Source organism: Siphateles boraxobius, unplaced genomic scaffold (assembly GCF_051911475.1).
Source record: "Siphateles boraxobius isolate OS27281-9 unplaced genomic scaffold, OSU_SipBor_1 9, whole genome shotgun sequence".
In the NCBI taxonomy this organism is placed as follows: domain Eukaryota; kingdom Metazoa; phylum Chordata; class Actinopteri; order Cypriniformes; family Leuciscidae; genus Siphateles; species Siphateles boraxobius.
In genome coordinates this window covers 10,802,278-10,828,768 of record NW_027509219.1, presented here as the reverse complement: position 1 = coordinate 10,828,768, position 26,491 = coordinate 10,802,278, and the positions used below count along the sequence as shown (strand labels likewise).

Here is a 26,491-nt window from a genome sequence, read left to right as displayed (position 1 = left end):
TTAATGCAGCCTGAGACTTTTTCAGTTTAATAAAAAGATAGCCTAACACTGTCATATTTTGTTTAAATATTTTTTTCCCCTCTAAATTCACTTCATGCAGAACAAACTAGTCAGCAGGTTGCTCCAGAAGAGAGTGCAAAAATTTCAAACTCTTTGGAAAAATTCTGTCCCCTAAAATATATTATGAAATGTTTGTGATTAAAATACACAGCTAATTTTGAATGGAGAAGCATTATATGTATACACACAGTTCCTTTAGGGACTTGTTAAACGTGCAATTTAGTGGAATGTAATTTTGGGCAAAAAAAGAGGTTTGAATGAATGATAATTAGAATTACAACATCAAACTTACAAATATATAATTTGAATCAAAATTGTTTAACTAAAAAACTATACAATAAGGACTCAGATGACCTTTTTAATGAGAAGAACTGTAGGATGCACAGATTCAATAGAATGAATCTGACTTTCCAACACTAGAAAAGTGGCTCAGTATTTAATTATCAGTAATAGCATCATGTCTGTGTACAGACAAAAGTACATTAGGTAAAGGGATGTTTTATACAAAACATTATCCATTAATGAGGTGCTGTGCCTTTAAGAGCGGAAACAGCTCCTGTTCGCTCCTCCACCCTCTGCTCTGTTCAATGACGCTTTACAACATCGCTTTCATCAAACACGACACGAATGAACGCAAGAATCAATTACAGGTAAAAAGCCATAGCCTACTCTCCTTTATGAATTTGCATGTATAGGTTTTAATGCTTAGATTTGTCCTTAATGCGAAACATAGCGGGGCAGTTTCTCACCTGTCTTCTCGGCGATGCTCATCAACACCTTGTGGTTTTGGCGATAAGGGAGGATGAAAACAGACAGCTGTCACTGTATAGTTCAATCAAACGATTACAGCGCCGAGAAAATATCGTTGGTTATTAAATGTGAGCTTATTTGAGCTCTTTAAAATATCACTACCGACTCAAATACATGTTGAGTTAGATTATTCGTGCTGCGTTTTATGGAGAAAGGTCGTGCATCAACATTTAGCTTGTATTTCATATCATTTTATAAGTAAAGTGAGTTGTAAATTCACTGTACAATGGAGATTTTCAGATAAGGATGGCATGTATGACGTCATCCAGGGCTCGCTCCAGCAGTGAGTCTAGTGAAGCAGCGGATATGATGTGATGTGAACGGCCCGGGAATCACCATCTGTCATCCGCAGCATCATCTGTGTGGCCTGATCTCCTCATAACTGCTTATTATGATTCATTAATTTAATCAAAATGTAGAGGTTTTATTAAGCATTAAACACTATTAAACGTTTATGTTGCATATTCCAAATATATTATGCCAGGTTATGATAGCGGAAATTAGTAATTCAGTTTCTTTTTAGAAATTCTTTCTGTACCATATCTATGGCTGTGGATTTTGGCTGCCTGCAAAAGGTATTGTCACTAACTTAATACATAGGGTCTATTATATACATTATGGCATAAAAACAAATATTACGGCTCAATTAGAGTTTACAAAATGTGTCTACTAAGGTTTGTTTGTTTGTTTATTTATTTATTTCAACAGGGACAATGTGCAAAAAACATTAATTAAAGATGCTTTGCACCAGATTTAGCTTAAGCTAGTTTCCATCTGTAAGCTAGGTCATCTATTGCCTACTTATTGAGACCAGGGGAAAGGAAGCCCACCCAATAAAATGATGTACCATGATTTGTAGTGATGGCCCTGTGACTGTCTGTTAATAATGCACAACATTTCATAACACAATAAATGCATGTTGAATAATTGACTGGTTTCTATGTTATATTACACAGCTCTCTGCTGTGTACTATCATTTGTATGTAATAAGGTAAATTACTGAAAGTTGCTGGATGTAAATTTTTCATATTCAATCAATGTTTTCAGAGCTGGATTCAGTTTTTCTTTTGTTGATCCACAACAATTAAACATTAGCCATACGTTAACATCTTAAACAGTCATGTGCATATCTAATAACTACAGGTCTACAAAGGGACTGCATCCATCACTAGACAGGCCTAGAATAGAATGTTATGAAATATAAAATGTCCAATAAAAAAATCTTTTCACAACACTTTAAATTGATATATATATATTTCTGACTTTGATTTTCAGTATATTATATTTATTCTATGTCTATTTTCATTTCAGGTTTATAAGGCCTGTTTGACTCCGGAAACTATGGACCAGGTGTGACCTTGGTGTATTTCATATCATCTCTTTTACCAACTCTTCGTTCTCTATCAAGATGGCATCATGTGTTTCTGGATGCTCTTCAGTGATGAGGTTCTGTCAGAAGCTCAACAGGCTAAAGACGCTGGAGGATGACGTAATGGCAACATCACTGAAACGTTGTCTGTCCACAGTGGACCTCGCTCTGCTTGGTGTCGGTGGAATGGTGGGTTCAGGCCTGTATGTTCTCACAGGAACTGTTGCTAAAGACACTGCAGGACCAGCTGTCGTGGTGTCGTTCCTCATCGCAGGAGTAGCGTCTCTCATGGCAGCGCTGTGCTATGCTGAGTTTGGCGCCCGTGTACCAAAGACAGGCTCCGCCTACATGTTTACTTACGTTTCTGTTGGGGAAATCTGGGCGTTCCTGATTGGTTGGAATGTCATTTTGGAGTATATGATTGGAGGGGCTGCGGTAGCTCGTGCATGGAGTGGCTATTTGGACTCAATTTTCAATCACCGCATCCAGAACTTCACTGAAAGTCATGTGATGCGTTGGGACGTGCCCTTCATTACTCATTACCCAGACCTCTTAGCGGCCTCCATCCTCCTAGTGGCTTCATTTTTCATCTCATTTGGTGTTCGTGTCTCATCTTGGCTCAACCACATCTTTTCGGCCATCAGTATGGTAGTCATTGCCTTTATCTTGGTGTTTGGCTTTGTACTGGCCGACCCAGTCAACTGGAGTGCTCGGGAGGGAGGCTTTGCCCCGTTTGGATTTTCGGGTATTATGGCAGGAACTGCAACATGCTTCTATGCATTTGTTGGCTTTGACGTGATAGCCGCTTCCAGTGAAGAAGCCAGTAATCCTCAGAAGGCTATTCCTATAGCGACTGCAATCTCATTGGGCCTGGCGGCCACAGCGTACGTCCTGGTGTCCACAGTTCTTACATTGATGGTTCCATGGCATACACTCGACCCAAACTCCGCTCTGTCAGATGCGTTCTTCAGACGGGGATACAGCTGGGCCGGGTTCATCGTGGCTGTGGGTTCCATCTGTGGTGAGTATGAGTTAGTAGTTGACGTATAGGATTTCGATGGTCAGTTTTGATATATAGAGAGCAGGGTGGTCGATTGTTGATTTAATACAAATATACATAATTAAATGATAATAAAAGATGTACAAAAATTTTCATTTAATAACCACTTATTTTACGCAATGATTATTAATTCACAAAAAATATACAATGTAATAGTGGCTAATCATGTGAGCAAATTATTCAGGCTGAAAGCTGTCTTGTTGAGGCAACATCACATCACTTTTTTGATGCGCTTTTAGGAATTTATTTAATAAATATGTTTCCATCCTGGTTTGTTTGCATATGATGTCACCTTACCGATTCAAATAAAAAAATGTTAACCTCCAGTGAACGTCTTTTAAAAATATACCTAAATATTTTTTATGGCTATAATAAATTAATACTTTTATACAGCTAGGATGCATTAAATGAATCAAAAGTGGCAGGAAGACCTTTATAATGTTACCAAAAATGTCTAATTTAAGTAAATGCTGTCGTTTTGAACTGTCTATACATCACGCCATCAAAGCATATCAAAAATATTGAGCACCACAACTGTTTTCAACATTGGTAATAATAAGAAATGATTCTTGAGCCCCATATAAGCATATATATTAGATTTCTGAAGGATTTGGTGGATGAAGACTGGAGTAATGGTGTTGAAAATTCAGCTTTGAAGTTAATATGCAGATTAAAATATACTGACTTGGAAAACATTTGTTTTAAATTGTAATAATATTTCACAATATTAAGGTTTTTACTGTATTTTTGATCAAATAAATGCAGCCTTGGTGAACAGAAGAGACTTTCAAAAACATTTAAAACATTCTTAAAGACCAGAAACCTATGAACGTTAGTGTGTGTAGAGATCCTTTGTGTATGTAGAGAAGATCCATATTGATGTTCATATGGTCACATTGATGTAAAAGATTTTTTTTTCTTTTCTACTTTATAGCAGTCTCTATGATTATGTTCATATAGATGAAGAAATATGGAGTTTATACTGTTTCCTATCTTGTCTAATTAAAACGATCTAATCTCTTTCATCTAGCCATGAACACTGTGTTGCTCAGCAACCTCTTCTCTCTCCCGCGGATTGTGTATGCCATGGCGGAGGATGGCCTCTTCTTCTCCGTCTTTTCTCGTGTCAACCCTGTAACCAAAGTCCCGGTGATCGCCATTCTTGTTTTTGGCAGCCTTATGGCATTTCTTGCCCTCATCTTTGATCTAGAAGCACTAGTCCAGTTCCTCTCTATTGGCACTCTGCTTGCTTACACTTTTGTAGCGGCCAGCATCATAGTTCTCCGCTACCAACAGGATAAATGTACTGGGAGCTCAGGAGGAAATGGAATCAAGACAGATGCTTCATCCACACCTCCACTGAACCAGTCAGGGCAACAGCTGGACCCATCTGTGGCAGTGAACGAGACCCAGACCTTTGCACAGGACAGCGGAGAGCCGAAGGAGTATGAATCATTCTCTGATAAACTTCAGCTGGTGGAGAGGCAGAAGGCGGTGAAGGAGAGACGCGCTGCTGGGACACTGAAGGCTCGCTGGGAACCGTATCTGGGCCGTATACTGGGGGACTGTGAGCCGGGGGAGGTGGTGGCGTTCTCTGTGCTGGCTCTGATGGTCAGTGCTGTCTCTTTAAGTGCTGTGTTGGTGTTTGGGAGTAACCAGCTGCATCTGCCTGTGTGGAGCTTCACACTTCTGCTGGTCATCTTCAGTCTGGTCTTCCTGCTCAGTCTGGCTCTCATCTGGGTCCATGAACAGCAGCCCAATCACAAGACCTTTCAGGTTAGTTACAAATACTGCAGTAATGAGGTGATTAGACATCTGGTTAGAAAAAAACACAGATATCATACAGTTAAAGGGTTAGTTTACTAAAAAAAATTGATTCTGTCATCAATTACTCACTGTCATGTCATTCAAAAACCATACAATTTTCAATCATCTTTAGAACACAAATGTAGTAATTATGAATAAATTGTGAGATATTTCTGTTCCCAAAACTCGGATGTTCAACAAGTTCATAAAGATATAGTAAAATAAATTCATATGAATTTAATTTAGGATTTTATTCACATATTGATCAGCGAACATACATAGAGCATGCTCTTTATGAATGTTATGAACTTGGTTTTGGGTGATAAGACTTTTCATGCAGGGACAGAAATTTCTCACATTTCATTAAACGAGTCTTATGGGATTGGAACGAAATTAGACAATTGTAATTTATGATAGAATTTTATTTTTGGTTGAACTATTACTTTTACAAAAAGTGGGAATGAATGTATTGTACACGTAATAAGTTGAATTTAGTGTATTACTATAGCAAATATGTTTTTATGCACACTAATATTTGTTCTGTGCAAGCCTACATCATGAAATGTTACAATTGGTTAAACTGTACAGTTGTGGTCATTAGTTTATATACACCTTGCAGAATCTGCAAAATGTTAACTGACTGAGCTTTTGAAATGGAATGTGTAATGAGTGACAACCGATAAGTACTAAGAGCATTTGGGAATAAACTGAGGATACTGATGTCTGATATAAAATCATGCAAAAATTATTTCAGTCTAAAGGTATAAATAGATTTCAGCATTGTTTAATATAAATGTAAATTAGATGAGTTCAAAATTACTTGGAGCTGAATTGGCCGCAACAAACTGAATGAACACATGAAATTACTACAAACTCCCTTATTAATAAAACCATATAAATAAATGTAAAAAAACATACAAAACATGCTTGTATGCCAGGAACCATGAGATGATGCATTCATGTAGGATGTATGTAAAAGAATCACTGAATAGTTTTCTTGAACCAGTTGATTTAAACAAACCGTTCAAACCAACTGAGATTAAGTCATAGAAATGAGTCAGACTTTGCATCACTAGTATGTGTTTCATCATTCAGGTTCCTCTGGTTCCATTTATTCCTGGCTTCAGCATCCTCCTGAATGTGTTTCTCATGTTGAAGTTAAGTCCGCTGACCTGGATCCGTTTCAGCATATGGCTCGCAGCAGGTACAAGTTCATCACTTTTCACTTCTCATAAACATCAATTTAGTAATTACTGTTCTAAAGTAAAGCAGCAAATGAGGTGGATATATACACTTTATGAACTGACCAACTCAGTACAGAACAGCATTATCTCTTTAAAAAAAATCTTAATGTGATAATTCTCCCAAAAATGATTGCTCATATTGCTCCATTCTGTCAGTATTTTTTGTTGTTGTGTGGAACACCAAAGGGATGTTCAGCTGAGTGTTTAACCTACTTTTTTCTTATCATCAAAGAGAATGGCAGCCATTACAATCCGTGTTTTCATTACAGATTTGTGCAAAACTTTTGCAATATTTTATAAATGTTGATTAAAAAATATCGCTAAATTACAGCGTTTTCCATTACCCAATATTATGCGACTAAAACACACATTTTTCCACTCACGATAAATCATAATAAAAAAAAAAACCTCTTCATATGAGCGTAAAAGTTTTTTTGCGATTATGTGGGAATTTTTGCGAAATTGATGCGTTTCCATTGGGCGTATTTTCAATTTGCAGTTGAAGGGTAATGGAAACGCGGCTACTGTCAAGCTCCAAAAAGACAAAAACACACCCTTAAAGTTTTTTAAACCCATCCAATTGCTTTGTGTAAGGAACATAAGGAATTATAAATTGTTAGTCACATATTAGGAGAGTAAATGTTGACAGAATTTACATTTTGAAATGTACTGTTACCCTGACAGGTAAATATAAACACCATCTTGTTTTAATGAGAAATCAATTATAAATGTCATGTCAAAGTCTTGTTTTGTTAGTTTGTTAATCAAAGCTGATAGCTAAATGGCTGCTGCTTCGCCATGTGCAAGCATTTAAAGAGACAAGGCAACTATTGTTTTTAGTGTCTCAGCATTTATTGGCTTTGGACTCATCTGTGGGAAAAGAAGATCAGTCCAAACATGATTATCTTCAGCTCCTGTCAGCACTGCTACAAACCATTTAAACAGTTAAACCGGCCTGGTCACATAATCAAATTTGTCCTCTTGCTCTATCACAGGTCTTCTGGTGTATTTCGGGTATGGCGTCTGGCACAGTAAGGAGGGTTTACGGGAACAGCAGGGGCAGGAAGTGGCAGCGCGTTACGTGGTCCTTCCCAGCGGCAGCCTTGTGGAGACAGTGCAGAACGTCCAGCCTGAAGGACACACTCACAACGCACACACACCAACCCTCGACAATCCACCTGCCAGCAGATGATCTGATCATGCTGAGGTGTGTTTACAGTACACCTGCATGCCTACCTGTTGTATTACTCTTGCTTTCTTTCTATTATGCTCCACTTCCGTTTACTACTGCTGTCATCATGTCAAGATAAACCAAACTGTTCATAAGCAAAATGGATTAAAGGAATGTTTTGGGTTCAATACAAGTAAAGCTTAATGTTTATTACCACAAAAAAAAAATGTAAACCTTGTTTAAAAAAAAAAAATTTGTAAAAAAATTGTAAAGGCACTTTAATGTTTGCGGATTGGCCCCATTCACTTCCTTTGTAAGCGTCTCACTGTAACTCAGATTTCTGCTTTTTTTAAAGAAAAAGGAGGGACAAGTTTAAATATGGTTGTAGTAATCAACATTATGCCACAAAGGCTGTAGATTGAGCTTAACTTGTACTGAACATGAAATATTTCTTCTAAAGTCAGTAAGTGATTGTTTTGTATGCAATCATTGTCCTTTGTTAGCATTCTGATCATAACTGTGGGCCATTTACTTTCTCTCTTACATAACATATCCACTGTGTTAAGCTACTTTTAGCAACTATTCTGGCTTGTATGTAAATTATATATGAGAATAAGCGAAGTGCACCATAATTCTGTGGCCCAACCGGCTTCATTATCTCCTTATTTTTATATGGTGTTTATATAGAGCCGAGTGGATCCGCATTGCTGCTCTGTGAAAGCTGAAACCTTTAAGACAGACTACTGTTTATCATTCAAACACTGATGTAAGTTGTTGCTTGAGCATATTCTTAGGAAACATTTTCATCTGTGTAGTCCAAACACTGAAATGCACAGGTATGATGGTAGATTCATCTATAATGCAAGAGTCTGTGGTTGTTGAAATGTCATTTGGAGTGTAGTTACTGGCAGATACCTGATATTTTTATGGTTTCTGCAGACCTGTGGGAAATACTGACAATCACTGGTTGGTAGACAGAATATAGGGTCTGTTTAAAGGTCTATGAGTGTCTAAGCAAATGCTGTTAAGGGATCATGTGGATCTACTCAAATCTATCTCCCTTCCCCCATCAGACCCACACACACTCACTCTGATGGCCATACTTTGAATTTAACAGAAGGAACAGGATCACATGAATATACTCAAACATTACTATATTTACACATACATTATTTTTGGGTGTTTGGGTCAGGAACACACTCCTTAAACACACACTAACCCCTGTGGCCCTGATTCCAACCCTTTTCTCTTTGTTTTGTTTTCCATTGCTTTTCTGCACCTCATGAATATTTATTTATAATACAGCATAACTGTATATTTATTCATTTTTCAGTGTATAATTAAACCAAAATCAGGTTTTAATAATGGTCACTATTGTGAATTGAGTTTTTTTCTGTTTTTCATATGCATGTTTGTATGATAACCTTAGAATGAGCTGTTCCTGAGTGATCTTGTTTCATTTGTGTCCACTGACACTCCTCACTTGCCTTACCTTTGCAAACACACTTACCCAGTATTCACTAATCCCTATTCCCACACTCAGATTTGCACATCTCATGTGACGTCATACACACACACACACACACACACACACACACACTAAACTGCCCTTATTCTCACACACACTCAAACAGTGTGACGTGACTGAGCTGGGACATTTACTTGGCATCGGTACCTTGGAACTGACTGGTTGTTTTAGCATCTGGGTCAGTGACACATTTCATACATAATATTACTTGAATACACCTCTTTTATTATACATTTTTTTTGTTCAAAACAAATTAATGACAGGGTGATAAAACTGTCCTGATTACAGAATGAAGAAGAAAAAAATCATTAAAAGGAAGTTCTTGAAAATAATAATATTTTATTCTATTATTTCAGTGTTTTTTCTTTAAATAGTAACTATTTGAAAAACTATTTGAAAAGAGTTCATTTCTAGTTTGTGTTTAAGGAAATGAGTTCATTTCTAAGACCGTGACACATGCATTTAAGTGTGTGTTCACACTTAAATTTCTTAATTCTTTTGGGCCAAAAAAGAAAACGACACATTAGTCACTTAGTGTTTTACACTGTAATTTTAACATCAAACCTAAAGATGCAAAAGAAAAGGCATGAGGATAAGGTCACAACCTGACTGAACAGCTTTTATGCTGTATATTTTGCGTCAGAACTTGCCGAACATCCAAAATAATGCTGTGTGCTAAATGCGCTTGTTGTATGTGTGTACATATACACACATCTTTACCAGCTTACAAGTCTCAAACAGCTTATAAAATGTGTAAAGGAATTAAAACATGTAGGAATTCCTCCATTGCACTTTCAAATGAAGATCTGCTTCAGGGAGACTCAGTTCCGATGCCTGTACTGAACTCTAATGGGAAACGTAGGTCTTATGACAAGAAGAACCAAGTATGCCTGAGCAGTATACTTTTTTTAGTGACATCACATCCTGTTTTTGATTTGTTTATCTTTGGCCTGTGTTGTATTCATTTAAACCACACCAGAATTAGTTTGGAAGACTAAGAACCCCTGAAAATTTGTGTCTCAGTCCGCTTGTTTGGTGTGCACAGGGTTCAGATGGAAGCGTTCACACTTATCCAAATGAACCGAACTAACAGAGCAATAGCACCAGAATTCATATTAATCAAACCAAACCTGCCAAGTGTGCACAAACTTGACCAAGTGTCGTGTGTGCATTAGAAACTGAGCTTTACATTTTATATTGACCATAAATATTAAATATTTTTTATGTTAGAACAGAATAGAACACTCAAAATTATATTGACAAACTTGCACACACAGTTTTGTGAATTACTGGCACCCCGATCACCAGTGTGCCCTTCAGAGCACTTCACCTTGAGTTTCTCCTTGAGTTTTTGGATAGGAATTTACAATTTAAATAACTAATAATAATCTATACTTCTCTTTAACACTATAATACAAACAAGCACAGAACAGATCTGTTCCTCGGTACAAGCATAATAGAAGTGTGCATTTTATATAGATACTGGCTGGACAGCAGATACTAGATAATATTCTGCTTCACAAGCCCCTTAATCTCCCTCACCCCCTAGATCTACAGCGTTCCCTCCCTCAGAGATTGACCCAGATTATCCCGGTAGAGAGAGTCAGTGCATCGAAGATTATTATTGTCGCTCGAATAGCTTCAGCTGCACTACACACATTCAGAAACATGATGTGTCATTCTACTTCCTGCTGTTTCTGTTTAATCACACTTCCTCACTGATATAAAGAATGTGACTGCTCCCTCCTTAACCTTAAATGTCCTGTTTATGTCCTTAATCCCATTTTTATCACATGATTAGGGTAAAAAGTCCAACACATCACATTGTGGCTGCCCATACACTGATTCAGATCGAATGTCCATATGAAATACTCCCTTTACTGAGTGCACTGGCCCTGGTGTTTATTCAGACGCTTCTAACGGGGGTTTATATCCTCAGTCCGTTCCCTGCTTTTGTTCAACAGCTGTTTAATTTATATCTAAAAATGTCTGCCAGTCCACTCTGCTGTATAATCCAGTTCATGTCTTTCTGGCAGCCAAATGTAGTTGCTTAATGAGGAACTGAAGAATAGATGAAGGCACAAAACCCAGTTAACAAGTAAATATTATATCTATATGTTTGTATAGCACATGTAACCAATGGCCTTAATGATTCAGATACTGAAGCATTCCCAAAGTTTTACATACAGCTACTGTAGAATTGTTATTTTAGACTTGTATAGACTGTCATTTTGTGGAATTTAAGATTATTGAATCGAAGATGAAAATCATTATAACGTTGAGATCTTGTTTAAAAATAAATTTTTGAGTACATCTTTTTGTCTTGATCTCTTTCTACACCTTTTCCTGTATACCAGTTTGGTTTGTTTATGCCCTTCTCACTCGCACTCATCTCTCTTAAAAAGCACCACTTGTTATTAAGAAGTTTCTTCTGTTGTGTCATGAGCATATACCTCTGTCTTTGTAACTTTCTGTTATGAGAGATTGTATTATATAGTGATGAATAAATGTTTTGAAGCATCATATGGTTTGGTTATTCATAGAATATGTGGTGTATTCTTTTATATATTTTTTTGTGGAGTTTTTATTTTTATATTAAGTGACACAAATTATAGTATTTTTTTCTTTTCAATAATCAACTGTAAAAACTTTAACATCAGCAATGACAGATATCTATCCGACAGGAATGGATTATTAGATTAAGCAGAACTTGTGAAAAGTCACATGGGAATTTTTTTCCAATTACTAGTTTGACCTAGATGACCTCGGCTTAACAAGGTGTAGATAGATAACTGGAGTGTTTGCTTTTGCTGTGTTTGCCAAATGCTACATGAATGATTCAGCTTGACAACCAAGATCTACCCAGTCCCAGACTCCATAATATGACACCCATCATGCTTAGCTGCACATGAGATTCCCAACAATGCCACAGAACAAAACACTGGGGTTAAATTTCTCTTTTACATGCTGAGTTTGTCAGTCATATAAACACAATACAGTAATATGTACAGTGTGTACCTTGACTTTACCACAGGAAACAGTGACAGAAAACATTGTGTGTGCAGTTGATTCAATATTACATACAGCACAGATAGATAGACTGATGGATCTCTGTAGTGAAAAGATAATGTTTCACTCCAGAATGAGGGTTACCATGACAACATACTGAGGTCTTTGTCAGTAAACATTCACATCTATTCAGTTGCCAAGGTTGAAATTATGGGCAACACTTAAATAAATACCCATTTAATAAATAATACAAATAAATACTCATTTCTTAAAATTAGTTAATAATACATTAACTAACAACGAGCAATATGCTATATATTTTTTACATAATTATTAACCTTTAAAAAATGCGAACGTTCATGTTAGTCCACAGCGCATTAACTAATGTTAACAGATAGAACTTTTGATCTTAAAAATGTATTAGTATAAGGTTGATAGTTAAGGTTAACATTAACAATGAATAATAAATGCTGTAGAAGCATTGTTTCATTGCTATTTCATGTTTTAAAAACGTGTCAAAACTGTCTCTGATAAAGCCAAATTTACATTCTACAGGCATATGCAATAAACATACAACATGCACAAACAGTTAAGAACAAATCTAAAGGAAATACGTAATAATGGACATTATTTCTTCCAATATTTAGAGTGACATCCAGCCAACGGGGGGGTGGGGGTGGGGGGGGGTATTTCTTCCAATATTTCTTCCAATATTTTCTGATTGGCTATTGTGTAGCTCGACGAACAATACGAGAGGAGACGCGCTTGATTCCTGCCGGTTCCACAGTGAGAGCGGCGCGGCCAGAGTTTTGGGCGCTGCGGCATATTAAATATATTACAAATAGTTTTTCAGCGTGAGAAATACAATGTGTGGCGGGAGAGCGTGACAAAAGACCGAAATGAGTGACTGTCACGCTCAATGCGTGACACTTGAGAGCCCTGCGTATGGAGCAGAAACACAAGAACCTCTGCATCCGTTTTTAGGCCTTTTCTAATAGTAACCTGTTGCCTAATCATATACCTTCTTTATCCAGTGATATTTCTCAGAAATTTTCTCTTTTGTAATGTCTCTCAGCCATCTCTCTTTCTACAGTCTTTCTTCAAATCTCCCTCTTGCTCTCTCTCTCTCTCCTCCCCCTTCATGAGTGTATCGGCCTCCTACTGCTGATTGGATACAAGTGTTTTTTTTGTTGTTTTTTTGGAAATCACTTACTGCACCTTTTATGGACAAGGCTTCATAACACACAACATTTCAACTTAGAAAAAAAGGGCTTTGCCACACCCTTTGCTTCTTCCACTGCTTCTATTTGCACACTCCGAGGCTCATCATCCACACACACTACAGTCATTCTCTCAGCTCTCAGCAGACGCTCCTCTAGCAGCTGACTGTCACAGTATCCCTCTCTCTTAAAGCGGACAATAGAGTGCAGCAGTGTATCGTTTAACACCACTCTCTGCTCGGTTCCATTGAGCTGTTTGATGGTTACATTGGCCTTGGCTCGGTTTTGAACGCTGTCACACCTGCAGCTTTTTCTGCACTCCTTGCATTTAATTTTGAACTGTTTTGAATTTGAGAGAGAGAGAGTAGCACCACATGAACACAAATATTCAAAGTTCAGTAATGCTTCAGTGACCAGCCCTGAGATGATTGTCTCTTCAGGCTCCTGTAAATTGTCTTCTAAAGGAGTAAATGGCTCCAACGTTGTGAGTTCGGTTGAACAGAGTACATTTCCTTCGCCAAAGTCACAGATGGAAAGACTTGTAAATATATACCACTGATTGAGGGTTACAGTAAATCTATCTGCTAAACTCAAGTGAACTTTTGCAGTGTTATCATACAGGGTGTGATGAGAATATTGCATCCCTTCTTCATCGGGTAGGATGTTGTTGATTGCAGGCTGATTCTCAAAGATCTTTCCAATTACAGTAACCTGAAATTAAAATGATTACTTAATTCAAAGATTAGAAAATCAACATATTAGAATGATTTCTGAAGGATAATGTGACACTGAAGACTGGAGTAATGATGTTGAATATTCAGCTTTGCCATCACATTATACATTTAAATACACATTTAAATATACATTTTCAAATATATTATATTAGTTATTTTAAATTGTTTTTACTGTATTTATCAAATAAATGCAGCCTTTGTAAGCACAAGAGACCTCTTTCAACAACTTAAAAAATCCAATATTCCAAACTGTTGTAGTGGGTAAAAAGCCAAATGATAAGAAATCAAAATATGGTACTTGGTTTACTAACCTCTCTTAGGTAATTTGTGTTCTTTTTCACCTCTGCAAGAGTTAATTTCGGTTGCTCCTGACAATTTTTGAAGGACAAGCATCTTGGATGATGTAAGCGCTGAGAGCTTTTACATTTTTGAAGGACCCTACAAGAAAAAGTTAATTTTTTCACTTTGCTCATTATTATTATGCTTAATCTGAAAGTAGCGACCATTACCCCAATCCTTAAGAAGCCCGGCCTCGACAACGCCACTTACAGCAATTATAGACCAATATCAAATCTCGCTTTCGTTGGCAAGCTACTTGAGAAGGTAGTTGTGGCACAACTGCAATCACACTTAGAGAAACATAATCTCTTCGAACCCCTTCAATCTGGTTTCCGGACATATCACAGCACAGAAACAGCTCTTCTAAAAGTACTAAATGACCTCCTTCTGGCTTCTGATTCAGGTGCACATAGTATCCTGGTTCTCCTTGACCTCAGTGCAGCATTTGACACTGTGTGCCACTCTACAATTATCTCACGATTGTCTGCAATAGGCATTACGGGTGCGGCACTTCAGTGGCTGACCTCGTATCTATGTGATAGACAACAATTTGTTAAGATAGGTAACAACCGCTCACGCTCTGTTCCTGTTTCTCATGGTGTGCCCCAAGGCACTGTACTTGGCCCGCTTCTATTTCTAATCTACTTGCTACCGTTAGGCCAGATCATCAGACAGCATGGTCTCAATTTTCATAGCTATGCTGATGATATTCAAATTTACTTCACGATCGATCCGAATTCATCCTTTCCACCCTCTTCAGTTACCTCCTGCCTTCACGAACTTAAAACATGGATGTCCTCTAACTTCTTACAGCTTAATGCTGGTAAAACCGAAATCCTGTTGATTAACCCTAGATCACAGAGCTCACCCAGACATGACATTTTTATTGATATAGATGGTACTGAGATTAGGCCTTCAAAAACTGTACGGAATCTGGGAGTTCTGTTCGACCCCACGCTCTGCTTTCACTCACACATTAGTCAGACTGTCAAATCATGCTTTTTTCACCTGTGGAATATTGTTCGTATTCGCCCCTCTCTTACCTTTATAGATGCGGAAACTGTTATTCATGCTTTTATCACTTCCAGATTGGACTTCTGTAATTCATTATACAGCGGACTACCCACCAAATCAATACACCGCCTTCAAATGGTCCAAAACTCTGCTGCACGTGCCCTGACATATAATAAAAAATCTGCCCACATCACTCCTATCCTTCACCAACTGCACTGGCTTCCTGTCATAAACCGCATCCAATTTAAACTGTTAATTCTAGTATTTAAAGCTGTACATGGCCCGGCACCCAAATACCTTGATGATTTGGTACAGCCATATGTTCCAACTCGGGCCCTTAGGTCTAGCACTGAAAACCTACTCGTGGTACCCCGGGTCAGACTCTCCACGGTGGGCGGTAGGGCTTTTAGTGTTGTTGGCCCTAAGCTGTGGAATAAGCTGCCCCCGAATCTTTGTGCGACCGACAACATCCGGACCTTCAAAAAACAACTTAAAACACATATCTTCAAGCTTGCCCAATAAATCAGTATCCTCATCACTGCTTTCTCTGTTCTTCACTCTTCACTTTTCCAGCTCTATTTGCTACATACTTCGTCGTAATTGTATATTTTGATCAATAATACAATATGTCTTTGTTATGATTCATGTCAATCAGTGTATGCTTGTTTCCATCTGTTCTGTCTCTCATAAGCAGATGGCCTTTGTATTTGTTTGCTTGTTGTTTGTTTGCTATTTGTATTACATTGTGAAGCGACCTTGGGTTCTTGAAAGGCGCTATAGAAAATAAACATATTATTATTATTATTATTGTAATTCAAATGTATAGACTATACAAACTATGTAACTTTTATTGGGATTTTATTCATTTATAAACATGTAAATAAAAAGGTTTGTTTTCACATGTCAAAGCAAGTAATGCATTACTTTACTGTAGTAACTAGCTGGTTGTCCTGCATCCTCAATAAACAATCTATAATTAGTCCAAAATACAACAGCTAGAGTTCTTACTAAGTCAAGAAAATATGCTCATATAACACCAATTTTATCATCTCTACACTGGTTACCTATTAAAGGGATAGTTCACCCAAAAATGAAAATTCTGTCAGTAATTACTCACCCTCATGTTGTTCCAACCCCGTAAGACCTTCGTTCATCTTCGGAACACGAATTAAGATATTTTGGTGAAATCTGAGAGCTGGATCACTCCTCCATACTAGTCCATAGGCTTCTTCAGGGATTGAAACTTGCCAGCCTCGAAAAGTTAATAAAGACATCGTTAAAATAGTCCAAGTGACTACAGTGGCTCAATCTTAAGTTTAGCAAGCGCCGAGAATACTTTTTGTGCGCAAAAACAAACATAAATAACGACTTTATTTCAACTACTCATTTCCTTCTCTGTGGGCCTCTAGTCAGTTACCTAGTGTAATAGCGTAGAGCTACGTCACACGTAGGCTCACTATTGGCCGACGCTGGTCATGTGGGTGATGCGTGTGACGTACAACAACAGAAGCGTACGCTATTACACTAGTGAACTGACTCGAGGCCCACAGAGAAGGAAATGAATAGTTGAAATAAAGTCGTTATTTTTGGGTTTTTTAGCGCACAAAAAGTATTCTCGTCGTTTGATAAACTTAAGATTGAGCCACTGTAGTCACTTGGACTATTTTAACGATGTCTTTAATAACTTTTCGAGGCCGGCAAGTTCAATCCCTGAAAAAGCCTATGGAGGAGTGATCCAGCTCTCAGATTTAATCAAAAATATCTTAATTCGTGTTCCGAAGATGAACGAAGGTCTTACGGGGTTGGAACAACATGAGGGTGAGTAATTACTGACAGAATTTTAATTTTTGGGTGAACTAACCCTTTAAGATCTGTATCAATTACAAAGTATTGCTACTATCCTATAAAGCCCTAAATGGTTTAGTGCCTGTGTATTTAACTGATCTTCTATCGCCTTACAATCCATCACGCCTTACAATCCATCCATCCATCTTTAAGGTCACAAAACTCTGGGCTTCTGGTAGTACCTAGAATATCCAAGTCCACTAAAGGAGGGAGAGCGTTTTCACATTTGGCTCCTAAACTCTGGAATATCCTGCCTGATAATGTTCAGGGCTCAGACTCACTCTCCCAGTTTAAATCTAGATTAAAGACACATCTCTTTAGTCTAGCATTCATATAATGCATCTCATAGGCTTGTACCCCAGTTATATCAGATTAAATGCACACGATTATCTTTGCCTAATGTTATGAACAGCAGCTACGCTAATTATTTTCTATTTGCTTCTCTGTTTTATCTTGGGATGCCCATCCTGAGGTAACTAGAGTATGTCAGCTCCAGTTTGAATCCAGCCTATTATGAAGACTTCAGATGAAGGAAGCTCTGAATCAGCATGCACCAATGCTACATTTTTTTCTATGCAAGTATGGTTATGCTTTCATTTACCATATTTGGCCTCTGCATTGATCAATGTTTATAGTGAATACAAGTCTAAATTTAACATCAATCCCCTTGAGCCCTGAGGGCATTTTTAGAGTTGTTGTTTTTCTGAGTGACACACAAAACTAAATACTCATAACTCGAAACCTATAACAAGGAGAGTCAAAAGGTAGATTTCGTTTGATAAAACACTTTTGAAATTTTTTGAAAATTTACATTACATTTGGAAATTCTCAAGCTGAGAAACTGCTGATAAAAGACAAATATATATATATATATATATATATATATATATATATATATATATATATATATATATATATATATATATATATATATATTTTATATATATCTTTATTATTTGACATGGAATAACTCAGGACAGAAATAAGGAGGAATTTTTTTTTAAATTTGAATTTGGTGAAGTCCCTCTACACTTGAGCTGCATCTGGATCAAATTTTGTGGTGCATAAAGTTATCTAAAGTTGCAGCATTTTGCAGTTGCAACCAAGATAGCCTTTTTGTTCAGTCCTTGACGTCCCCTAATGCGGCTTTTAAAATTGTTCCTCCATAAGGATTATCTTGTGATCAACGCAATAGATTATGTTCATTTTGGGCTCATTTTAATTGTAATAATATGCTGTAAAAAATTATGAGCCATTTTCAACGATCTGTGAATGTTTCTTGGGCTGTATGATGTTTTCGACACATTGCAGTACACAAAACAAAAAAAGTATTTTATAGATTATGAAAAAACGAAATTCTATTTATCAGCAAGTAAATCAGCACTACTTCGGAGTTAATCAAATCAGAATTTACACATTCATTGTAAAGTTCAGGCTCTTAGCTTTCAAATGATGCCTATTTTGTGTTAATCAAGCCAGCAAGTCAATAAAGTATATTGAGCTTACGAGAGGACGCTGGCGTGTCTGTCGCCGCTTCTCATGCTCATGTCGCTGCTTCTCATGCTCACAAACAAAATAACGCACTACTACCGCTACTCTGCGATTCTTCTCCCGTTGCTTTATCAAAGCTGGACTATACTTCATGCTACTAGTTGGATTAACTTTCTCACATTCTGCAACTCTTTCGCTGTATGCTTGGTTATGCTACAGGATCTGGTAAACCTGTGGTTTTTTCCAGCTGCTACGCTTCTTTGCAATCGGACGATTTCCAAACTGTGAACATTGTAATTACCTCTGTCAACGGCTTGATCCTCCACAGTATTCTCTGTTGAAGCTTGGTCGTGATGATCTGCGGCTTGTAAGCTGCTAGCTAGTGTTGGGCAAGCTAACGTTTTCCTCTGGCATCATGGCATTCCTAAGATACTGCGCTCTGGAACTCAAGAATTTCAACTCGCACATCGTACCGGGCAACGGTAGCCTTGAGGTGATTAAATCTCTCCATCTCTTACGTCGTGCCCCCTATGTGCACAGGGCTGTTCGGCATAAGCTTGTTTACACGGAGACATCCCAGGCTATTCCTGTTGTTCGGTCTATCACTTCCCAGCGACGACGTCATCAGAATGAGCCGCGTATACACCTTTTGAATCTACGGCCCGTTGAACAGGCTGTTGACGTCACTTCTCATGCCAACTCATCTGTCCTGAAATCTGTTTCGTTCATGCTGCTGAACACTCGGTCGCTAAATAATAAAGCACCACTCATACATGACATTATAACTGACAGGAAACTGGATTTTCTTTGTCTAACTGAAACTTGGCAGAACCAAATGGACTTTCTTACGCTTAACCAAGCTACCCCCCAAGGCTATAGTTACATTCAAAAGCCACGTAGTTCTGGACGGGGTGGGGGACTGGCTGTCATACATCATGCAGATTTCCATATAAAAGAATTTCCAGTACACACCTCTTCATTTGAGTGCATTCATTTTGCTTTGATCGGGCCAATGCAGCTACAAATGGTCCTTGTCTATCGTCCGCCTAAGGCATCTGCTAGTTTCCTGCCGGAGCTCTCTGACCTCCTTGCTCTAATCTGTCCCACCTTTCCAGCTACGATCTTACTTGGTGACTTTAACATCCATGTTGACTCCAGTAATGTCTACACTGCAGAATTTTTGTCACTACTGGACTGTTTTAATTTTTCACAAGATGTCAACGGCCCAACTCATGCTAAAGGTCATACACTGGATCTGGTATGCTCCTTGGGTATAACCCCAACCCATCTACAAACTATCGACCTAGCTATTTCTGATCACCTTGCCGTTATGTTCTCTGTTTCTGTACACACACACAAGAAGTGTGTGAAAAGGACCATTGCATATCGAAACATCAAACAAGTGTGCATTCACAAATTATCATACACTCTTGCAGGCCATCTTATCAGCTGTCCTCCATCCTGTACAGTTGATGACTTGGTTACTCACTACAACTTGGCCCTGTCACATAGTCTGGACTCTGTTGCCCCCCTCATTACGCGATCTGTCTCATTCTCCTCTCCTGCTCCCTGGTTCAATGCTGAACTCCGCGTAATGAAGGCTACAGGGCGGAGGCTGGAAAGGTACTATAAAAAATCTAGCCTTACTGTCCACCAGCTAGCCTATAAGAACCACGTTAAGAGCTACAAAGATGCCCTATCCAAGGTGAAAAATAACTACTACTCTACACTCATTGGCAAACAACAACACCATCCTAGACAGCTTTTTTCCATTATCAACCGCTTACTCTGCCCACCTGACCCTCCTCAACCTTCTGATGCTGCTGGCTTATGTTCTAAATTCCTGGTTCATTTCCGGGAAAAGGTTGAAACCATCCACCAACAACTGCAGCTGTCCAGCTTATCTCAATCAACCGTACTACCATTGTCTGACACAAACTCTTCAACCGCTCTCGCGCCGCAGGACTGCCTCTCCTCCTTCTCCCCGCTCAACACAGCTCAAGTCCTTGAGCTAGTATCAAAAGCAAAGGCCATAACCAGCAAACAGGATCCTATGCCGACAGCCTTGGTTAAGGCATGTCTTCCAACTTTGGGTCCAACACTGGTTAACATCATTAACACTTCACTGTCTTCTGGGGTGGTCCCCACCAGCTTTAAAACTGCTGTGGTGATCCCTACACTTAAAAAACCAGGCCTGAACCAAGACGATTTAAACCATTACCGCCCTATCTCAAATCTACCTTTCATCTCTAAGTTATTGGAAAGGGCTGTGGCTTCCCAACTCAACCATCACATGTTACAGCACAACCTCTACGAGCCTTTTCAATCTGGTTTCAGGACACATCATAGCACAGAAACTGCCCTCATCAAAATCACGAATGACCTCCACATGGCAGCTGACTCTGGCCATGTCAGCATTCTAATACTTCTTGACCTCTCTGCAGCCTTCGATACAGTTTCCCATTCCATTCTTCTCACACGTCTCTCTGAACTCATTGGCCTTACTGATACAGTGTATTCCTGGTTTAAATCCTATCTCACCGACAGGCAACAATATGTCACCTTCAAGGGGACTTGCTCTAAATTGGCGCCAGTCCTGCATGGCGTGCCACAAGGATCTGTACTTGGCCCACTGCTATTTAATATTTACATGTTGCCACTTGGGATGATTGTCCGGAAGCATGGATTACACTTCCACTGCTATGCTGACGACACTCAGCTCTACATCAGTACCAAGCCTTCTACTTCTCTTCCACCAGTGGCACTTATCAACTGCCTGAAGGACATAAAGCACTGGTTGGACAGTAACCTTCTCAAACTGAACAAAGACAAAACAGAACTCATGGTGTTTGCCCCGCTGTCACTTCTTAAAAAAGTTGATGACATCATACTGGATGTGGATGGCTGCTCAATCTCTGCATCTCCTCAAGTACGCAACCTGGGCGTCATCATGGACTCCACTCTCTCCTTCCAACAACACATCAAAAACGTCACTAAAATTGCTTTCTATCATCTCAAGAACATCTCCAGACTCCGACAGTGCCTCTCCAACTCTGTAGCTGAGGCCCTCATCCACTCATTCATCACCTCCAGACTTGACTATTGCAATGGCATCCTGTTCGGTCTACCCAGCAAAGCCACTGACAGACTACAGTATGTGCAGAACTCTGCGGCTAGGATGCTCACACACACAAAACTTGGTCTTCACATTACTCCCATCCTGATGAAGCTTCATTGGCTGCCAGTTAAGTCCCGCATCAAATATAAAATCCTCCTCCTGACGTACAAGTCCCTTCATGGACTTGCACCCCAGTACATTACTGATCTTCTCCATCCCTACACTCAGTCACGGTCCCTGCGTTCCTCTGACAAGGATCTGCTTGCTGTTCCTAAGTCCAGGCTTAAGACATTTGGTGATAGAGCTTTCTGTGTTGGTGCTCCGTCACTTTGGAACAAGCTTCCCCATGAGATCCGCTCTGCCTCCTCACTTTTAACCTTTAAATGCCAGCTCAAAACACACCTTTTCAATGAGGCCTATGGACTCTAGCTCCCCTGGCCTTTGCCCCTATCTTAATTCTACCCTTCCCTTTCTCATGTTGATTGTTAAGCGTCCTTGGGTACTTTGAAAGGCGCTATATAAATTGAAGTTATTATTATTATTATTATTATTATTATTATTATTAGCAGTTTTGAAAAATATGATTATGAATTTTTTCGCAGCCGCAGGCGGTACACTCCAGTTTAGAGGCACTTGTTAAAGGAGTAGTTCACTTTCAAATGAAAATTAGCCCATGATTTACTCACCCTGAAGCCATCCTAGGTGTATATGACTTTCTTTTTTCAGACGAATACAATCTGAGTTATATTAAAAAATGTCCTGGCTCTTCCAAGTTTTAGAATGGCAGTGGATTGCAACCAACAGATTGAAGCTCAAAAACGTGCATCCATCCATCGTAAACGAACTTCACAAAAATATTCATATTTAACACGTTACAAAGTAAAATTCTAGGATGGCTTGAGGGTGAGTAAATCATGGGCTAATTTTCATTTTAAAGTGAACTACTCTTTTAAGAGTTTATCAAAGTGGTGTGAAAACAATCACGGACGGTTCAGGGAACATTGGAAAACACATTGCATCGCGGAAAGATGAGAGACATGTTTTTTAGCCATGTATGCATCACTTTGAAAGGAATATCGCGTTATCAACGCAATGTATTATGTTGTGTTTGGGCTCTTTGTAAACGTATGACTCGGCTGTCAATAAAGATGTTATATTTTGCACAACTGCATGTTTCATGGAGTTATGAGCTGAAACGTCACATCAATGCACCGTCTATATCCTTCATTGGATGTGCGCCTGTGCTGGTTCATGTGTTAGAAGTCCATGAGGAATATCTTTAAATCTGAGGGATGGATTATGGTGAGTTTGGGCTCTTTTTAATCGTAACAATCTGCTGTAAATAAGGATGTGCCATTTTCCACAATTTATGCATGCTTCCTGAAGTTATGAGCAAAACCACGTCATCAGTATACAAGGCTTGTGGGTTTATGTGTGACAACTCCATGAGGAATATCTTTAGACCTGAAAGATGAATTATGTTGAGTTTGGGCTATATTTAATCGTGAGAGTCTGCTGTAAACAATGTTGTGCCATTTTCAACGATTTGTGCATGCTTCATGAAGTTATAAGCTAAAATGCAACGTTGATGATGGATTATTGAGTTTGGGCTCTTTTTAATAGTGAGCTCCTTCTGTAAATAACGATGTTCCAGTTTTCACGATCGATGTATGTTTCATGAAGATACGAGCGAAAAGGCCAAGTCTAAGCTACCTTGCTTGGCTATGTGCTTCTGTGGGATTTTCTGTGGGATTCATGAGGAATATATTTAGTTCTGAGTGATTAGTTTAGTTTAATCGTAAGTATGAACATTTAAAAGGTCTAATAATAATATATATTCATAAATTTACAAGCACTACAGTCTCTGAACAAATGACGCGTCAGTTTAACAGAAAGAATATTGTCTTCTGTGTATCAGAATAATCCATTGTGTCATCGCGTTCATGATCAGGCGCACGGCTCCAAATAAGTGTCCTTATTTGCACATATATTTATTTCATGTGCGCATACGCAGTGCTGGTTCATGTTTAGATCACTAGAGTAGCTATATGAAATATGTCCATAAAAACGAATCGCCTTAAGCCAAGTAATCAGTTGGGTGAAGAATTTTTAGCCCTTACGGTTCAAAAGTTATAAGCTTAAACAACTTTGGACAGTTGGTGGCGCTAGAGGGATTGAGTAAGAGATTTCACATTTCATTTGTTGTGGTGACAGAATATTCCATTCTTTTAACAAGACATTTTTTACAGGAACTGACACTAACACCTAAATGCAATTGATTTTTTGCAAGTTACCTACTGTTCAGTGTTGTGTGAAGGAAGATTTTGATATTCATTATATGTCCCCCCATCTGAGTGATCCTAATGCAGAAAGAAAGCAATAAAGGGAGTTATATTTATGCCACTAATATTTTCAAATGGAATTTCATGAGGTGAAGTTTCAAATATCATCAATAAAAATCTTTAAGACATCTCACTTACCTCAGCCAAAGGATAATCATCAGAGGGATTCTGCAAGACCATTGTAACTAAAGAGGCATAGTATTATTTTCTCTAGATATGTTATATACATCATGTATGTTTTACAAATCACAGCTGGTAAAAAAAACGTACAGTTTTGATTTATAGTTAAGTTTCCGTTCACACTTGTCTGGCTAATTGTTGGAGCACTGACTGGACTTCCATGATCCGCTGAAGCAGTGACATTCAGACGTGAAGGAGTATGAGCTAAAATTATCCTTACATGGTCCCTTGCTGAGAGAAATTAGAAACAAAAACAGAAATGACCCGCAAAAAACTGATGGTTAACATAATGATAATGCTGTAGACCTACCTGACCCATGATTGATGTTAAATTAATTCTCTATAAGTTTTAAACCGACTAAAATGACAATTCACTGTAAAACCAACCCTTCCAAATGACACCTATTCAACTTACAGTTTTACAGTGTTTCTTACCACATTTATTTTGAACTGGACTTGGGCAAGGGGGTTTGTTTTCTGATTCTGGGTCCACTTCAACAGGAGATATGTGGAAAAACAAAGAGAGGATGGAGACATTATAAACAGCTTAAAATTTGAAGAATATGAATTCAATTAGATATTTAATATGCAGTATGCACACATTTCAGTTTTGGAGGCAATAAGGTTTATTGTCAATAGTATAGCAATGCATAAAGCACCGCTCACACAGAAGTCACTTTCAGTAAGCAGCAAGCAGTTTACTGTTGGTTAATGCAGCAATTTTGTACATGAAATTCCAGATCACATGTATTCACGCTGAATGATTGGATTTTGCCTGTGAAATGTTGCAGAGCAATTGTAAATGTGCCTTTAATCGGCCTCTAACTTGCAATAAGAAATAAAAATGAGTTGTGTACTCCTTTGCTTCAGGAACATCAGTGCTATGAACAGATAACTACTCGAGATTAACGTGGGATGGCAGCCTTGTAGTCTTTGTGCTGTTTTAGTGTTTAAATAGGTAATACCTAAATTGAACTTACCTTTGGACCTTTTATACCGGCATCTGCTTGTTGCTGATGATTGTTTGGTTTTTGATCTATTAACAGAATTTCTCTTCATTTTAATCTGATGGACTTTGACTTCAGATCCTCCTCAAAGAGACTCCTGACTTTATGAGTGAGGAGCAGCAAGTCTACATATTCAGCAGACCTGATAGGACCAAGAAAATATTACAAAACCCATTATTAATAAATTAAGCAAAATTAATAAACCTCTATAATACAGTCGTAATGATCTCACCAATGACAAATACAATCCACTATGATGTTGTGTATGCAAATCTCTGGCAATTTAAAAATTACAAATTAGATTATACCTTTAAACTAAAACAATGTGTAATTCTCAACTGATAGCTAACTGGGCCATTTAAATATTCCTGTGCGTGGTGATGCAATATTTTGTGCAGATACATACAGTTAAAGAAACAAGAAAGTAATAATTAGCCAGGTAGTATAGTGCTCTTTTGACGTTGCTAGAAAATGGATTCTTTAAAATAACTTTCTGTTTATGAAGGAGGCAGGCCTAATGTGATAATCGTTTAGAAAATCGGGGCACGTACAGCACAAAGTCCTTGCATATTCAAAAATGAAAAAAAGACTTGCAGGAAAAATGTAAACAAACTAGTGAAGTTTTGCAACATTTGTAGAAGATCACATGATACATTTAATTCTAGTAAAATAGCCAATGTCAGTCAGATTGTTCATTGTGGTAGAACATGTATAGCCTACTCGCAGTCGCAGAATCCACATATGACGGAAAATGTATATACTGTTAAAATGGTATAAACTAAAGCCAATTAATAAATCAATACAAAACAAAAGAGATTTAAAATAATAGAGAAACCCACTTATGCTCTTGCACACACGCACTTCCTCCATCCAAAAGCAGTGACTCAGAAACACGGCTTCATTCACGTCTGGCTGGTTACAAAAAAATACCTCAAATGTCTTCCAATTTTTCATGTTTTATAAATCGACCAACATAATGGCCATGATGTGACAAAAAATGAATAGGCTATACTTAGATTTACACTTATAATACCATTCCAGAATCCAGCCCCTCCCCTCCTCTTATCTACTTTGTTAGTAGATTCAAACGTATTCAAATAAAGAAAAAGCGGGCGCGAGCCAATCAAACACAGTACGGAAACTA

The 26,491-nt window shown here is 38.2% G+C and overlaps 2 protein-coding genes across 6 annotated transcripts; one reads left to right on the top strand and one right to left on the bottom strand.

Moving 5' to 3' along the window:
- Positions 1-591: 591 nt before the first annotated feature.
- On the top strand, positions 592-11,571 carry slc7a4 (solute carrier family 7 member 4). Of its 5 annotated transcripts, none has more exons than XM_077223109.1 (6): positions 602-710; positions 2,182-3,260; positions 4,330-5,075; positions 6,201-6,309; positions 7,345-7,556; positions 8,208-11,571. In XM_077223109.1, exons 2-5 carry the CDS (start codon positions 2,279-2,281, stop codon positions 7,539-7,541), a joined length of 2,034 nt encoding a protein of 677 aa, XP_077079224.1. In that variant the 5' UTR covers positions 602-710; positions 2,182-2,278; the 3' UTR covers positions 7,542-7,556; positions 8,208-11,571. The 5 variants fall into 5 exon arrangements, with proteins under 5 accessions (XP_077079222.1, XP_077079224.1, XP_077079221.1 ...); XM_077223106.1 differs by having other exon boundaries at positions 625-710; positions 2,279-3,260; XM_077223108.1 differs by adding an exon at positions 1,394-1,445 and having other exon boundaries at positions 634-710; positions 7,345-11,571.
- A 419-nt stretch (positions 11,572-11,990) lies between these two features.
- Positions 11,991-26,442, bottom strand: LOC143732253 (uncharacterized). Its single transcript, XM_077223103.1, has 8 exons — positions 26,187-26,442; positions 25,321-25,489; positions 24,776-24,832; positions 24,431-24,571; positions 24,299-24,345; positions 24,117-24,178; positions 14,323-14,449; positions 11,991-13,988 (listed from the first exon to the last, which is right to left on the bottom strand). The coding sequence occupies exons 2-8, from the start codon at positions 25,397-25,399 to the stop codon at positions 13,293-13,295; spliced, it is 1,209 nt and encodes a 402-aa protein (XP_077079218.1). The 5' UTR covers positions 25,400-25,489; positions 26,187-26,442; the 3' UTR covers positions 11,991-13,292.
- Between the last annotated feature and the right edge of the window lie 49 nt (positions 26,443-26,491).

Coding starts and splice junctions, on each gene's coding strand:
- slc7a4 (XM_077223106.1), top strand. CDS start 648: ATGACGCTTTACAACATCGCTTTCATCAAACACGACACGAATGAACGC. Junction 3,261..4,329: donor GGCTGTGGGTTCCATCTGTG/GTGAGTATGAGT, acceptor TCTTTCATCTAG/CCATGAACACTGTGTTGCTC. Junction 5,076..6,200: donor CCAATCACAAGACCTTTCAG/GTTAGTTACAAA, acceptor TTCATCATTCAG/GTTCCTCTGGTTCCATTTAT.
- LOC143732253 (XM_077223103.1), bottom strand. CDS start 25,399: ATGAAGAGAAATTCTGTTAATAGATCAAAAACCAAACAATCATCAGCA. Junction 24,572..24,775: donor TCCAGTTCAAAATAAATGTG/GTAAGAAACACT, acceptor AATTTCTCTCAG/CAAGGGACCATGTAAGGATA. Junction 24,179..24,298: donor ATGATTATCCTTTGGCTGAG/GTAAGTGAGATG, acceptor TTTCTGCATTAG/GATCACTCAGATGGGGGGAC.